At 44.6% G+C, this 16208-nt stretch overlaps 1 protein-coding gene across 3 annotated transcripts in view; it reads left to right on the plus strand.

The window, feature by feature from the left end:
- bahcc1b (BAH domain and coiled-coil containing 1b) overlaps positions 1-16208 on the plus strand; it is a 107343-nt gene that overhangs the window by 67402 nt on the left and 23733 nt on the right. For all 3 annotated transcript variants that reach the window (XM_034194572.1, XM_034194571.1, XM_034194573.1), the window contains exons 11-17: positions 1372-2304; positions 6028-6200; positions 8105-8241; positions 9740-9844; positions 13398-13476; positions 13588-13768; positions 13859-14026. In XM_034194572.1, coding sequence (XP_034050463.1) covers positions 1372-2304; positions 6028-6200; positions 8105-8241; positions 9740-9844; positions 13398-13476; positions 13588-13768; positions 13859-14026 — 1776 coding nt within the window. The remainder of the gene's footprint in view (positions 1-1371; positions 2305-6027; positions 6201-8104; positions 8242-9739; positions 9845-13397; positions 13477-13587; positions 13769-13858; positions 14027-16208) is intronic.

Here is a 16208-nt window from a genome sequence, read left to right on the forward strand (position 1 = left end):
AATTAGTAGAGTTTTTGTTGATTACAAGTTCTTACTTTCTTACTGTGATCACTTCAGCATGGTGTGGCTCTACTATGAAGTTGATATGACACATATTGTACTAGTTTCCACAGAAGGTATTGCTGTCACTATGCACAGTGACTTAGTGGTTAGCACTGTTGCCTCACAGCAAGAAGGTCATGGGTTTGACTCCCACCTGCGGCCTTTGTATGTGGAGTTTGCGTGTTCTCCCCGTGGGTTCTCTCTGGGTGCTCTGGCTTGCTCCCACATTCAAAGACACGCAGATTAGGTGGATTGGAAACTGTAAAAATTGCCCATAAATGTGCGTGCGGGTGTGGATGTGTTTGTTTGTCTATATGTGGTCCTGCGACAGATTGGCGTCCCATCCAGGGATGCCCCACCTCACGCTTTATGACTGCTGGGATGACCCTTAATTGGACTAAGCAGTTAAAGATGAGTTTGTGTGTGTGTGTGTGTGTGTGTTGTTTACATTTATTATTCAGGTCCTATTGTCTTACTTACAGTTTGTACATGTTCAGTAAACCCCCTCTGTCAATCAGTCATAAACAATATTTACATTTTCAAGCTTTTGACAAGAGCGGACGTTAGCTTTGACTTAGCGGCCGTCAGTGTGCACGCTAACGTCCGCAAAATGTCTCCTAAATCACTTCAGAGGTGTTATCAGGTTACAGAAACAGTGTTTCCAGTTTTAGAAGTGTTTATTTCTGGCTAGCTTTTAAATAATATATGACAAAAAGGCTATATTTAAACACAAACAAAGTGGTTATCAGCTAGCTAGACCAGGAAGAGACATCACCATGCTAACGTCCACTAGATGTCTTGTAAATCACTCCACAGGTGTTATCAGGTTATAAAAACTGCATTTCCACTTTTAGAAGTGTTTACTTCTCACTAGACTTAATATAATATATGACAAAGGTGTTATATTTAACCAAAACGAAGCAAAGTTAGCAACTAGCGACAGCAGGCAGAGACGTCACCACTCTAATATCCGTGAGATCATACCATAAAGATAGGAACAGAATATGACTGTTTAACCTCTTAAAATACATCCAGGTTAGCTGTTTTTGAACTTGTCCAAGGTCTGTGTCCCAAGAAAGTTCCCTGTGAATTTGAAGACCCTGGCAGTAATAAGACTAGTAATAATACTGAGCACAGTATGACGGATGGGCAGACGGATGCAAAGTCTTCGCAGTACCCGTTGGCCATATTTGATGGCCTCGGGTAAAAATAAAAAATCCATTCTGCAAACACTTGTAAATGAATATTACATGTGCATCGCGCTATAATGCATTTAGATTTATGTTCAACAAATGCCTGTTTGATCTTGTTTCCCTCTCTTTCCTGCAGACCTACCACCTGTTTACACTTACCCTTCAATTACCATGGGATACAAGGCAGAGCCATCTCCTCCCGAAGCCCGGTCAGCTGAACAAGCCATGGCAGTAGCAGAACCGGCGGAACCAGATTCCAAGTCCCTTTTACATTCCTGCCACACAGATGAACAGGAAAGGGGGGATGAGGAGGAAGTGAGAGAATGTGAAGTGTTATCCCAGAGTGAACATGTCGTAGGAGAGCGGGAGGAAACAAGGGTGAATGTGATAGGATGCTCCATCTCTGAGCCCGAGGTTTCTGGGGTACTACCATCCCCTTCTGCACTTCCAGTTATTGATCCAGCCTGCCCAGTCGCAGGCAATGCCCTGAAACTAGAGCTCTCTCTGGGTTGTCTGGGCCAGAAGGCTGGCCTGGAGGCGATCCAGCTTTCCAAAGAGGAGGAGGATGACAGGGAGCATGGAAAAGAGGGCATGGAGGTTGATGAGGGAGGGAATGTGGTGTCAGAACCAACAGAATATACCGTCTCAGTGCCTGTGCAGCCTGAAGGAGAGGATGTTGAGAGGAATGAAGAGGATGGAGACAACAATGGGGAGAATGTGGAGGTGGTTGAACATGAGGAGGATAAGTTACCAGAGGAGCAAAGTGTGAAGAGTCAAGGTGGAGAATTGGTGGAGCCAACACACAGCTCTCCTCCTTCCTCCCCATCGTCTGACTCAGTCCTCTTCTCCACATCCAGCACAGCCGCCCAGCTCCAAGGGGCATACATGTGGAGTCTGGAGCTTCTGATTGCTGCGGCGCTCTGCGCCACTCGAGATGCCTTGTACCCACCTGCACCCACAGTCCAAACCCCACATCCTCTGCCTCACCACGGGATGGAGATATTAGGAGAGTTGGCAGAGCTGGAGATCCAACAGAAGAGCAGGGAGAACAAGGAGAAGGACAATGAAGGTGAGAGTGTATACTCTTTAAGATGGAAAAAGTAGTGCTCCAGAAGGGAGGTCGAGATGCCAAACAAGACTTTACTAAGTCAGATAAAATCCCCTGTGGAATTTTGTGAATGTCACGAAAACTAACCATAATGCAACTGCTAACCACAGTGAACGTCATTGGGTGGATGGTCGGAGCAAGTGTGTATGAGTGCTGTTTGAGGTTGGAAACACATGCATGTTTTTATTTACTGGATTTCAAACACTCCTACTACAGCGGAAGATGCCAAATTCCAATATTCCAGAGTCATATTCCAGGAGGCACATGGTGCACATGTCCACTTGTTATTGCTCTTATTGCCTTGCATATATATGCAGAAGACACCCACCCAGTCTACCATGCATTTGAATCATTGGAGTGAGATTATGTTGCGTGCAGTAACATGCAAAACTTTGGGCAGTAAAACGAGGGCTTCTGCATCTTTTCAATAACTTAAATATGTATCAGAAACTAAGGTTTTCCAGCTAGTGCCTGATTTCAAAATGTGGATCTTTTTATTATTTATCCCAAAAACTGTTAAGGTCATATTAAATAAAATGCTAATGTTTAGTGTTAGCATGTGCTGTGCCATCATGTGTTAACCACAGTTAGCAATAACAACTTTCATAACCCTGATTATTGCTAATGTTAGCGGATGACTATCGTCACATTTAGCACCAGCTGCGGTTAGTATCAACCGCGGTTGTAATACTCTATCACTTGACATCTGCTAAGGCAAAACTAATGCTAATGGATAGCGTTTAATGCAGCAGTGAAGTGTGCCATGTCAATATAAAAGTATTTAATATACCATAAATAGCAGTATGTTCCACATTATGGAAAACATTAATCCGTAACGTGGCCAAATTATCGCTGACCATAGCCAGCACAATACTAAAAAACCTTGGGCATGAGAGTTGGGATACAGGAGAATTTGGCCCCAGGTGTGAACTTGGCTTGGGGCTAACTGCAATACTCCCGAACCGTAACCCTAACCCTAGCCCTAATCCTGGCCAAGTTCGTAATCCGAGCCGAGTTCTTCCAGGGGTTGAGTTCTCTTGTTACCGCAACTCCCTCACAAAACTCATGAGCTCCAGCTTCTGTTTCTAGAACATCTTCTGGTATGGGTTAGTGTGCTTTCCTTACTGCACAGTGCAGTACCATCTGGCCCATGTTACACTCATCCCCTTAAACCTCACTTATATCCGGGTCACGGCACCAGTGCAACCTACACTGTGCTTGTCACTCACTTTGTGCTGCAGTGGACTTGAACCCATGACCTCACTGTTGCTAGAACATCTTTTGGTGCCAGAGATTAAGGTTTCCTCAGTGCACAGTGCCGTACCTGCTGGTCATTGTTACACCCTTAAACCTCAGTCTCATCCAGGTCACAGCACCAATGTAACCTGCGTTGTTTGTCCCACACTGAACTTCAAGTCATCACCTTAGGCATGGGGGTTGGACGGTAAAACTCACGGGGTCTAGCTTCTGTTGCTAGAATGCCTTTTGGTGTTGGGGAGTGAGGTTTCCATGCAGCACGGCTCTGTACCCGTTGGCCACCGTTACACAAGCCCACACACCCGAACAAAAAAGTGGGAGGGGAGACGTGTGCAGCCCACATGTGGACACAATCATGCAAACCATACGTACATTTAACTGTCCCGCTTCCTTCCCCAACTCAGACTCTGCTGTGACCTCTGGATCAGATTTTTCACTCTGAGTGGGGTAACAGTAGGCACACACACACACACACACACACACACACACACACACACACACACACACACACACACACTGTCTGAAGTGTTCCCCCCCAGGCGCTGGCATCTTGCTTTGCTAATTAGACCCTTCCCTTTAAAACACTCCTCCTGTAAGCGCTCCTATTTTCCTGTGCTCCCTCTGAGAGAAAGTGTTTTTATTTATGCCAGCATCCATGTGTATGTGTGTGTGGGTGCGTGCACGGCGGGTGTGTTCGCAAACTGTTACGTAATCCCAGACGAATCCCTCCATCAGTCTCTCCACCAGGCAGGCTGCGCCTCCTCCTCCTGCTCCTCGTCCTCCTCCCTGCTTTCTCTTATTTCCCCTTCGCTCTCGTCTTTATTTCCGTCTTTCTTTCGTTTCTTATAGCTCCAACATAATCTTGTGTGTAAATCCTGCCTCTGCGAGGGTTGTTGATGGAATTAATAAGTGTAAAATAGAAAAAAAAAATTCTTAAATCGTTGCACAGCTGTCTGCACGTGTGCACTTATTTACATGTCTGCGCACCACGTGGTTCGCATGTGGCAAAGGTGTGAAATCAATAAGGCCTGTCCCGGCGTGGAAAAGGCTTCGCCAAACTGCAGCACGTTTATTCAAAAGCCGCTTATAGGCTGCTCGGCATGGAATGTTATTCAGTCCGCTGATGGCATTTTTGTCATCGCAAATGATTTGGGGAGATGAAACCGATCCCCGACAGGCGCATTTATGCAATTCCTTGATGCGAAAGATATCTCAGCTGTTCCCTCGAGATCCCAATTACAGATTACGGAATCAAGAGCTGGTTTTGCTTCAGTTTAAATTAGCACCATTACAAGGCGAGGTCTTTGCATCCTCGCTTCCTTGACTCCTTCCTTTGTGTTGAAATTTCAGCTCTTAATGGCGATTCGGACCGTAATGGTTTTTAATTTTCCTCCTCTGTTTTTGTTTTCCACCTCGAAATTCCCCCCACGCTGCCTCTTATTGTGCCCCTCGGAGACGGGCTGCAGCGTTATTGCTGTGCAAAGTGCGCCTGTGGCGCATTGTGGGCGGATGGGATGGCCTCTCCATCGATTGTGGCCATCCTCCAGGATACTAAACTAGGCGCAGTGATGTCAGCGGTGATGTCATGCTGTCAGGGTAATCGGAGCATACCATTGGCTCAGAGGTGTGACAGACGAGCTGGCGTTGACCTCTGCGAGCCGGCACAGGACAAAGGAGGAGACACCTGTCCTTCTCATATCCCGTCCTTTCACTCCACCACTAAAAACATCTCCGGCGTTGCGCGCGCGCTGATGTGTGTTTCTCTGCTGGTGCGCGCGCGCAGAGGTCACTGAACGCTACATGCTGCTTTTTGGCTTTGCAGACGCCCCCGTACTCTTTCGTCTGCACTCTCTTTCACGATCCTCCTCTCCTCCTCAGAGGGGAAATTGGATTCCGTCCATGTCCATAATGAGGAGATGTAGGAGAATAAATAGATAGCTCAATAAACACTTTGCCTCTTATTGCTTACCCTCCCCTCCCCTTTCCCTCCCTCCCTCCCTCTTTGCTGCGTTGGACTCCTCCTCCCTCCAGCTCCCCTGCACCCCCCTTTTGTGCGCACGCACAAACACACGCACGTGCGTGCACGCTCTACCCATTTCTGCGCAGCTCAGCGTAAACGATGCAGATCCGTGTGCGTATTTACAGGATGCTTTATTTGCATAGGTTTGTGTTTGCGCGCGCTGCCTCATGAATATTCCGCTTCATCCGCCGGTGCTGTGACAGTGACAGAGTTAATGACAGTGACAGATGTAGAGACTGTTCTCGATTGTGCGCCGTGCTGCGCGTGTTGTTTGTGCCTATGATTAGGCAGAAACGCCAGCGTGCATCAAATAAACGACACCACTAATATCATAAATATCGTCACATTTCACAGCGTGCCTTAAATGAACATACATGTTATAACCGACAACTCCCGTTTGTGTGCAGGTGACAAGATGCTGACCTTTGACCTCCAAAGTCTGGCGACGCTGGCGACCGCCCGTGCCCTGGAGACGGGAGGAGGGGTCAGGGTCGTAGATGTAGGCAGGGACCAGCAGTGTCCAATCAGAAAGAGGCTTAATCTGCGCAGGAAGTGCAGCTGGACGCCGCGCCACGAGCCGGTGAGCATGTGCACAGCAAATGACCAAAATCACACACACTGATGATGTTTGCACACTGAACACACACTTTTGTTTTTCTCTCATTCAACATTTTTTTTTTTATGTTTTATGAAAGATTGTAAAAAATAAAAGCAAGAAGGTTATCTGTAAGTCTGTGTGTCCTTCAAGATGAATGAGTGAATGAAGAATTGTTAACAAAAAAAAAGCATAATGCAGCTCCCAGTGTGCACCGTTTTTCCTTAAATCCTCACTTCAGTCAAAGCTTTACATCACTCTTTCATTGATGATGCTCCTTTCATCGTTACCCCGACAACAACAGCAGGCGTTTCATTTGCAGCATCTCTGCAAAACAGGCCATAGATTTAAAAGTTAAAATTCAGGAATATGTCGTGCATATAATAGCAAGAAGGCTGCTCATTAGAGCGCATATACCTCCACCGAGGCTCAAAACGCACCAGCTTGTAATGTTAAAGGGGTGCTGCAGAATTTCTCAACCTGAGTGATTATTTTTAGATGTTTTGGGATTCAGACTATTTCAGAATGTAATGGGAATTAATTGTAGAACAAGCTCAGCAATGTAATAACATGTTGTTAAGATGTGAGTATTTTTTTCCTGAAAAAGTAGTAAAATGTAGGAATAAAATTTGACTGATTTACAATAATCCTCAGAAAAAGTTTATGTGCAGCCATGCTTCAAAGTAGTGGTTTTATTTCAGTGTGTTTAGATATCATTTTTTTTCCATCACGTTTTGTGAAAATCAACTGTTTGAGTCATTTTGCAAATTAAACAAGCGCAATCAGAAATTTCTGTCATCTGCCAATCTGGATCCGGATCACCTCCAAAATTCAGTGGAGTCTTCCCTGCCCTAATATCTATCTGTGGTGCAAATTTGGTGAGAATCCATGAAAGCAGTTTTGACGTAATCCTTCCAAGCCTATATAAAGTGAAATCTTGATCCAGAATCCAGATTACGATCTGGATCACCTCCACAATTTAATGGAGTCTTCCATGGCCTAATATCTATCTGTGGTGAAAATTTGGTGAGAATCTGTGAAGCAGTTTGTACGTAATCCTTCAAAGCCAATATAAAATCAAATCTTCAGCCACAATCTGGATCTGGATCCAGATCACCTCCAAAATTTAATGGAGTTTTCCATGGCTAATATCTATCTGTGGTGCAAATTTGGTGAGAATCCATGAAAGTAGTTTTGACATAATCCTTCAAAGCCTATATAAAGTGAAACTTGATCCAGAATCTGGATCTGGATGTAGATCACCTCCAAAATTTAATGGGGTCTTCCATGGTCTCATATCTATCTGTGGTGAAAATTTGGTGAGAATCTGTGAAGCAGTTTGTACGTAATCCTTCAAAGCCTATATAAAGTGAAATCTTCAGCCACAATCTGGATTAGGATCTGGATCACCTCTAAAATTTAATGGAGTCTTCCATGGTCTAATATCTATCTGTGGTGAAAATTTGGTGAGAATCTGTGAAGCAGTTTGTACGTAATCCTTCAAAGCCAATATAACGTGAAACTTGATCCAGAATCTGGATCTGGATCTACTGTAGATCACCTCCAAAATTGAATGAAGTCTTCCATGGCCTAATATCTATCTGTGGTGAAAATGTCATCAAAATCTGTGCAGTAGTTTTGGCATAATCCTGCTAACAGACAGACAAATAAATAATTGCAGATTATTTTATTTTATGTAAAAAAGTAAAATGTCTTGTATATTGTGTTTTTCAGTGCACCAAGTCCACTTTTCATTAATGCGCATGCTTTCTGATCGACATGCTTTAGCTCTTGCAGGAATCCAATCTGTGAGCATTTGGTTGCAGGTTTAACTCCTGTGCTGTGTGTGTGTGTGTGGGTGTGTGTGTATGTGTGTGTGGGTGTTTTAGGTCTGCCCAGTGAAGGTCTCATTGGAGACGATGGGAGGGGAGGAGCTGGCCATGCGTGTCCAGCTGGCTGAGCTTCAGCGCCGCTACAAAGAGAAGCAGAGAGAACTGGCCAAGCTACAGAGGAAACACGACCACCAGTGAGGAAAAAAAAACATAACACAACACGTGCACACGTTCTGTCCACACTAAATCTTGCCTATCAGGATTCACTATTTTGCTGTTACTCTGCTGATGTTGCAGGACTTGCTGCCTGCTCATATCTAATCCAGTTGGACTTGTAGTGGAGACCCACTGGCGGCTCCAGCGGGAGGCAAGACAGGGCTAACCCCCCAATGTGTTTTTTTCCCAGCCCCACCACAAAATAGACATTTAATTCAAAATCCTACACTTTGACCTTTCGTTTCAAAAATTACCATTATCTGAGTGATTTGATCGTACAGCGCCCCCTAGTTTCTGCAGCACCAATGAGATAATATTTCAGCACTGCACTGGAATTAATTCAGCAACCTCATGCCATTTCATATAATGCATATATTGCATTATTTTATTTTATTTATTTATTTTGAAGTATTGTTTCACTGTTTCCACAAAAAAGTCCAGGATATGCTAAAAACATTGCATGGAGAGCAGCCTCTATCCTGACTCCAACATTTGTTTTTAGCTTAGCAGCTGAGCAGTTAGCGACACTGTTCAAGGCAAACGCACTTGCGATCACCTCGGCCTCTAATTAATGATGTTTCTATGTAGTTTGGGAAGATATCTAATGAATGCCTGATCTCTTTTGATCAATCTTCTGCAGGGATATTGGGCATATGGATTGGATTAAGTAATTTGATTTTGGTTGGGAATGGTAAACTATCAAGATATAAGGGCAAAGTCCAGTTACTAGCCCCATGGTAATATCTGCGAAAATGACTAATGTTGTGGAAATATTATTTTGCAATTAGTGAACACGAAGCCCAAATAACATTTTGAAATGTAAGTGTGGCTTTACTGTGCTCTAGCTTGATCTAGTTTGTCTATTGCTCCACCCGTCAGGATTTCCCAAATTTTCCTACTTTGTGCGTGATTCCTGTCAGAACAGTGAATACCGCTACTGTTAACATGAATGCAGCAGGTATTTAAAAATCTCCTTTTAAAGACATTCTGCCACACTTGCTACAAATTCTTAATTACTTGTTATGGTGTGATGAATTAGGTTTATCGATTTTGTTTTGTTTCTGAGTTTGTGCATGTTGCACTGCTGTTTGCATGTTTGTGTTTTGACATTTTAGTTCAGTGATTAATTTACATTTTGTATTAGTTATCATGGGTATATGTATATACACATTTTTACTTTATTGGTTAAAGGGGTGGGCGTTTACAATATTAGCTTTTGCTTCTGCCTACATCCTTTCGGGCACATGGGTGCATTGTTGGATTGTTTTCTTTGTGAGTTTACTTTATTTTGGGTCTGTGTGTGCCGAATAAATTCATTCAATTCATTCATCCATTCAATTCTGTCACTCCACCTCTATATAATCACGTACCCACCAAGAAAAAAACATCTGAAGCCGCCTCTGCCAAAACAAGCATCTTCCTGATTTCTCTTGCTATCCTAAATGTATCTTCCTCTCTCCTACCTCCTTACTGCAGGAAAGAGGAGACGTCTCGTAGCCCTGCCCGCAGGGGGCCCGGCCGCCCCCGCAAGCGCAAGTCCACCCTCAGCCCAGCTGCTGCAGAGAGCTCCAAAAAACTCAGGTCAGTCCTGAGACGCTGCATCAGTCTATAATCAGCGTGATTGGGAAGCCCAGCTCATTCATCCTGATTTCTGTTTGTGTTTTTACTGAAAGGCACGTTTGATTTTCAAGAAGTTCTTCTTCAGCTGAAACGATTGGAATACTGTAATGCTGATGATTTGCTTGATTGGGTGCTGGGAGGAGCCGCTCGTGCACACGCGCGCACATATGTGACAGGCTGCAGTAAGCTGATTTTACTGTAAATGAGGGGCGGTAACGGAGAAGAGGCTTAATCACCATTAATCACTTTTAATCATATTTATCACTGGCATTGATTATGTCCTGATTCCCTGTGAACCCTCACATATATTAATACAGCACAGACGCCATCCTGACGTGCAGTTACCGCGGTGATAAACGATGCAACACCAACCCCAGCATCCGCGCTGTTTAGCACGTTGTACGCGCACGCTTTGAAGTAGACGCGCACATTCCTGCACATGGCCGGTTTTCAGCTCTCACGTTGATGAATGTGAGGCGCCGTGGTTAGCGTGCGCGCCCCTCACCTCGATAAGACGATCAGAGAAACGCACCGTTTGTCACGTTAGTATTGTTACAGCGTTCTAATGGAAATAGCAGAAAGTCTCGTGTGCTCCACACGTGCTGGATTTCCTTTATTCGTGGAGCTGGTTGCTACGTGTCATCACATCGTTCCTGTTTTTAATAACACACGCGGTAGTATAATAGTATTGCACATTTTGCAGTAATACAGTCTTATTGCCGCCTCTTACTTTTGCATTAATTTGGCAATAGTACTCATGCACACAAAGATAGTAAGCACAACAGCAATCTGACATTTGGCCCAAATGAGCTTGACCTTCAAATTCCTTGACCTTTGTGCCTATATTAATTATTTAAGAGCAATTTCAGGGTTAACCTTCATTAATATACCAACTTTTGGCTAAAGCCAACAAATGGAGGTGGGAAAAGTGGGACAAAAAACAGGCTGACAGACATGACCTCGGTCCCAGTGACTGACCTTCAGTACATGTGGGCTCACATGGGCTATTTTGACCTTTGATGCAAATGCAAATGACCTTGACTTTTACCAAAACAAACTTGGAAAGAGTAATCCTGGGGTGAACCTTCATCCACATGGCAAGTATGTTGGAAGTCTGCAGCAGGACCTGAAAGGAGCAGTGTACAAAACAGACAAACCGCTGCTCAAATTTAATCTTTGATCCCCAGCAAGCTTGACCTTTGCCAAAACAAATATTTTATAGGCGGTTCTGGGGTCAGCCTTCATCTATGTTTGGTAGAAATTGGCTAAGTGACCTAGGAGGTAAAAATAAAGGTACCTTGACACTTGCACAAATTTGCTCCCCACGCTGGCACGCAATCTGGCATGCCAGAGAGTAAACTCATAAACTGCTGTAAACTCTGCGCGCAAAGGCGCAAATAAAATTTTGACATGTTCAAAATCTCTGGCACGCATTAATTTTGTGAACTACATGTGAACATTGTGCAATCTATTCAGAAACACCGAGTGTCAGTGCAAGTCACTGTGTCAGCTCAGCGCATCACAGCGCAGCTCATCTGAACGATTATGCCGAGATGTTAAATCTATAATAAACATAATTTTACAGCTACTCATAAGGCGGAATGAAAATGCAGCTGTTTTACTAAGCCATTACAATATACGAGGGGATATCAAATGTTTTGAGCCTCAAACAGAAAGGGCAAGATATTTCGATTTATATTGTTTTATTTTTCACCATAGTCCCCTTCCAACTCCATACACTTGTTCCATCTCGTTTGCCAGTCATTGATACCCGATCGGGGTGGAAGTCACTAGGGGCTAGGTCTGGAGAATAGGGTGGGTGAGGAAGAAGTTCATAGCCACACTCGCGCTTAGTGTCCATGGCAACCTGGCTGGTGTGGACTGGTGTGTTGTCCTGGTGAAGCAGAATGCCACGACTGACACTGGAGGGTTTGTCTCTTTCACACAGTGTTATGACCCAACGATTGAAGTGAGCGATATGATCCTACATGAAATAAGTAGCTAAAGCATTGATGTAGATCAGGTGTGATGCATTGTAATATCCGACTGGGAAAAATGTGTGAGGCTCAAAACGTTTTGACATCCCCTTGTAAATATTACAAATAATTACCTTTGAGAAGATTCCAAATGCGTTCTCCACATCACGAAGCACACAAGAACAGCTGCAGCTGTAGATAATTCCTCTGTGATTCCAGGAGTGATTAGAGGTGGTTTCATCAGCCAAGTTTTGAGAGCAAATGCTTAATCCACTACGAAATGATTATTTTATATAATGCAACATCTAGCGGCACAAAGCGCAGCATCCAGTGGGATAAAATGGGTCATATAGGCACGACGAATTGTGCGGCAGTGCGGGGGTTAAATGTGTGCACGTGTCAAAGTGCCTTAAGTCGCCACAGCAAATCTGATGTGGATCTGCATGTTGATTTGGCACAAGTTTTACACCGGATTCCCTTCCTGATGCAACTCCACGTTACACAAAGAAATGTAGCGAGGGTGGGGGTTTGGGAACAAGCAACCATTGCTCAAAATTGACCATTGACCCCAATGATGTTGACACCGAAGACTGACCTCAGGGAAATTTGATTGTGCCTGTGCAATTTACAAATCCAACTTTTGACCCCAGTGACCTTGGCCTTTGCCAAAACAAACCCCTTAAGTGCATTTCTGGGATTGACCTTCATCCACATGCCTGGTTTGGTGGAATTTGGCCCTTGAACCTGGGAGGAGTAGGGAAGCAAACATCTGCCATGGGGTAAATTTTTGGGGCGTAATCACTCACAAAGGGTCAAAGGTTAGTGGTCAAGAAGGGGGATTTCAAGAGGCAACAGGAAAGATTACAAACCCACACTGTTTTGGGGTGTGTTTTTTTTTTTTTTTTTTTAGGTAGATATTTTCCTCTTCTCTCCAGCACTCTCCTGGGAACAGAGATGCCAAAGTGACCCTCTGTGGGAGTATCGTGTTCACCTGCCTCAGACACCAGCTGCTAACAGCGTGCTGGCAGCCTGTGGTGTGAGAGAGCGTAGATACGTAGAGTGAAGTAGAGAGAGGAAGGGAGGAGTGGTGTTCAATAGAGGTTAGTGTTTATCGATTGAGCCCTGAAGCTCCGGTCAACGGACAGACTCCCTCGAGACTTCTTCATCTCTCTCTCTCTGTCGCTCTCTCTCTTACTTTGTCTCCCTTCCCCCAAACCACTCCATCCTCCACCTCTCTTTCTGTCTTTTGCCTCTCTCGTCTTCACGCCAAACCGTTCCTACCCTTCCTTGTGGTTATTCTGCAAAGCTTCATATTCACGCCCCTGCGGAATATTTCTGTGTTTGCCGTCAAATGGCACAGCCAAAGAGTAGAACCTGCCTCTTACTGTACCTTGTCCAAGTCACGAACCTGAGCGGGAAAAGTGCGCAAGGTGGGGGGGGGGCGAATGAATGAACGCACGCACGCATTACACAGAGAAGCCAAAGTGGAGAGCAAAGAAAAGTGTGACGATGGCTTATGTTTCGCTTACATTTTCTAGGACGGGGTTGAATTTGTTGAAGGAAAAGGCCAGGAAGAAAATGTCCAATCACGGCTTCAGCAGCCTCAGCGCCGCACAGGTCGGTCCCTCCCCCTGTCTCTCCCACAACATCTACAATCTAATCTGTTTAGTCCCTCCGTATCTCATCCACTGGACTGAAACGAGTGGGTGATTCCGTGTTCTCTTTCAGATGAAATCTCGCTGTAAGCACCGAGGTCGAGCCAGTGTCCTGAGCTCCAGACTGGTCAGGCGAGTGACCCAACTGAAGCACAAGGCGGCAGGCCAGTGCGGCGCGCCATCAGCAGGCATGCTGCACTGCAGAGGGGCCTCAGGGGCTGAAGTGGCCCTGAAGAGTCACAGCAGAGGGAAAGGTTGGCTGCAGCGACCACAACCACACATCTGTTTGTCTTCTAGGATTGTGCGCGCCTAAACTATACTCTCGTGTGATGTTGACCAATCAGACCTACAGCAGGACTGGGCCAATATTCAGCTGGTGAAGCGGAAAAGGGGGCGGAAACCAAAGGTGCTGATGGGCAGCGGTCACAACAGAGCTTGCCACGAAGACAACCAGATCTCTGAGAAACATGAAGCGAGGGAAGAGAAAAGCGACAGCGAGAGTTCAGAGCGCGGTGAGTGCACTCTAGTGTGCTGCCATCTACACTGGAACACGGTGCCTTCAACTACTGACAAGCCATGATGGTATTGACACCTTTACGGTGTCAAATCTCACGCGTAATCACGTTCTTGCTGGGGAGGCTGAGATTTCATTGTCAGTGGAATGGACAAGCAACAAGCAACTTGTTTGCAACATTGCATCGTTATGGAGGTGAGTTCAACCAAAATATGTATTTAGGTGTTTAACTAAGATAATCGTGAGTCTTTAATGTGAGTTTTATTAAAAAAAAACAAAAAAAAAAAACAAACGTGTTGTTGTTAGGGTTGCGTGTCATGAACTGGTTCTTTTCGGGTATCCTTAAATTATTTGATCCATCGACATCAGTAGCCTTTTTGCTTAATGATTCCCTTATCGGCCCTTCAGAGTGTCCGTTGTTTTTGGGGGTGTTTGTCAGGAAAATGATCATTTCTCTACATTGATTACAGATCCTGCAGCGGGTCTGTATAATCGAGCGTTTCTGCAGCGCGGCTTTGCTTAGACCCTTGAACCAATGAAGCAGTGCTTCGATCTTCAATCTGCTGCTTCGTTGATTTATTTTACTTTATCTTAATTTTTCCCCACTAAAACCCTAAAGAGCATATGTCTGTGAGTAATATTTACCTTTTTTATGTTAAACCGACCTGTTATGGTCTTCTGAAACAGTTGATAGATATAGTTTATAACTTAAAAAGGGACCGATGCTAATGCGTTAGCATGTCTATGGCATTTTCAATGTTAAAGTTAGCATTAAGCTGAGCCATTATCAAGCCTCCCTCCCCAGCGTGCAAAGGATTCTGGGATACTCTAAAACCGTCAGTAGAATACCAGCCTGTAGTGTATGCGTTCATACTAACTGTGGTTGATGCTGTCAATAGCGTGATCTGTGGTTAGCATAATCCACAATGAGCATCATGCGCAGGTAGCGTGACCATATATGGTAAAACTAATTATTGTTCAAATGCACCATGTTGGCTTAGCAAATCGGCTAACAGACCCCATCACGGTAGTGTGTTATACGCATGTATGAACTTGGAGATACCCGGACAACACGGAAGCTGAGCAGTTTCAGCACGAGTCAATAGGACAAAAGTCGTTTGTCACGATATACGCAGACATTTAACGCACAGAGACGGACACTGTAAGACATTCGCGGGTATTAGTACAAAAGAAATATGATAAAAACAGCAAAAAGGCACAATTAGCTGAGTTTGCTAATAAGGCTAACAGCTAAGCATTCCGCGACAAGAAGCCAATGACAAGGATTACAAATCCAAACAATCACTTTGACATGATGGGAAGACGATTTTGTGCCGCCGATATCCGCTTTAAGACAAGGGCTAAGTAGTGCGAGACATTAAAAATACATGTTACTCTTCTGGCTCTTTCTGTATTACTGCCCCTCACAAAGTACAAACTCAAGCTATTCTGCACTTTTAAATTTCTTCAAAGTCACAATGGAAATCAGTGTGCTCCGATTACTGCATATTGCACATGACTGTACATTTTCACCTACTTTTACACAAGAACTGTTCCAATTAAACCCAACTATTCATTTATTTTTCATTGTGATTTATTCCAGTGTCACAAATTTTCAAACCAGTTTAAAACTTTCTTCGTTACTCAAAATGTTTTGCAAAGCTACTTTTACCACTGATTACACCAGATTTCAAGCCATGATTTGGTATCTGATTTTTTGTGTGTATGTATGTACACAATCCGGTTTTAAGAATCAGCAATGGAGAAACCACGCTTAGAGTTTACTCAAATGTGGGGGGGGATGCATGGAACATCTGAGAGTGAGACGTCTTCCGTCATCGCGGTCCCCTTCTCGCTTCCCAGCTTGTCTGTCACACCATTAAAACCGTTAACGGCTCGCCACAGGCATGCAACACAGCCACTGCTAACGCTCATCGCCACACGGTAACGTGAGCCCGCGCTGGCCCTGTTCAGAATCTCACACCCCCACCTCACCCTCTTCTTCACCTTCTCAACCTCGTGAAGCCATCGTCCTCAGGGGCCAGACTTGAGGAGCCCCCCCCCCCCCCCCCCCCCGCTCACTTTTCTTTTTTTTTTTTTTTTTTTTTTTTTTTTTTTTTGCAAGAGGCAGGTCTGACGTTAAACCATCACATCGGCGGGAAAACGCTGGAATCCGTCCC

This window comes from Thalassophryne amazonica, chromosome 18 (genome assembly GCF_902500255.1).
Source record: "Thalassophryne amazonica chromosome 18, fThaAma1.1, whole genome shotgun sequence".
Taxonomy (NCBI): Eukaryota; Metazoa; Chordata; class Actinopteri; order Batrachoidiformes; family Batrachoididae; genus Thalassophryne; species Thalassophryne amazonica.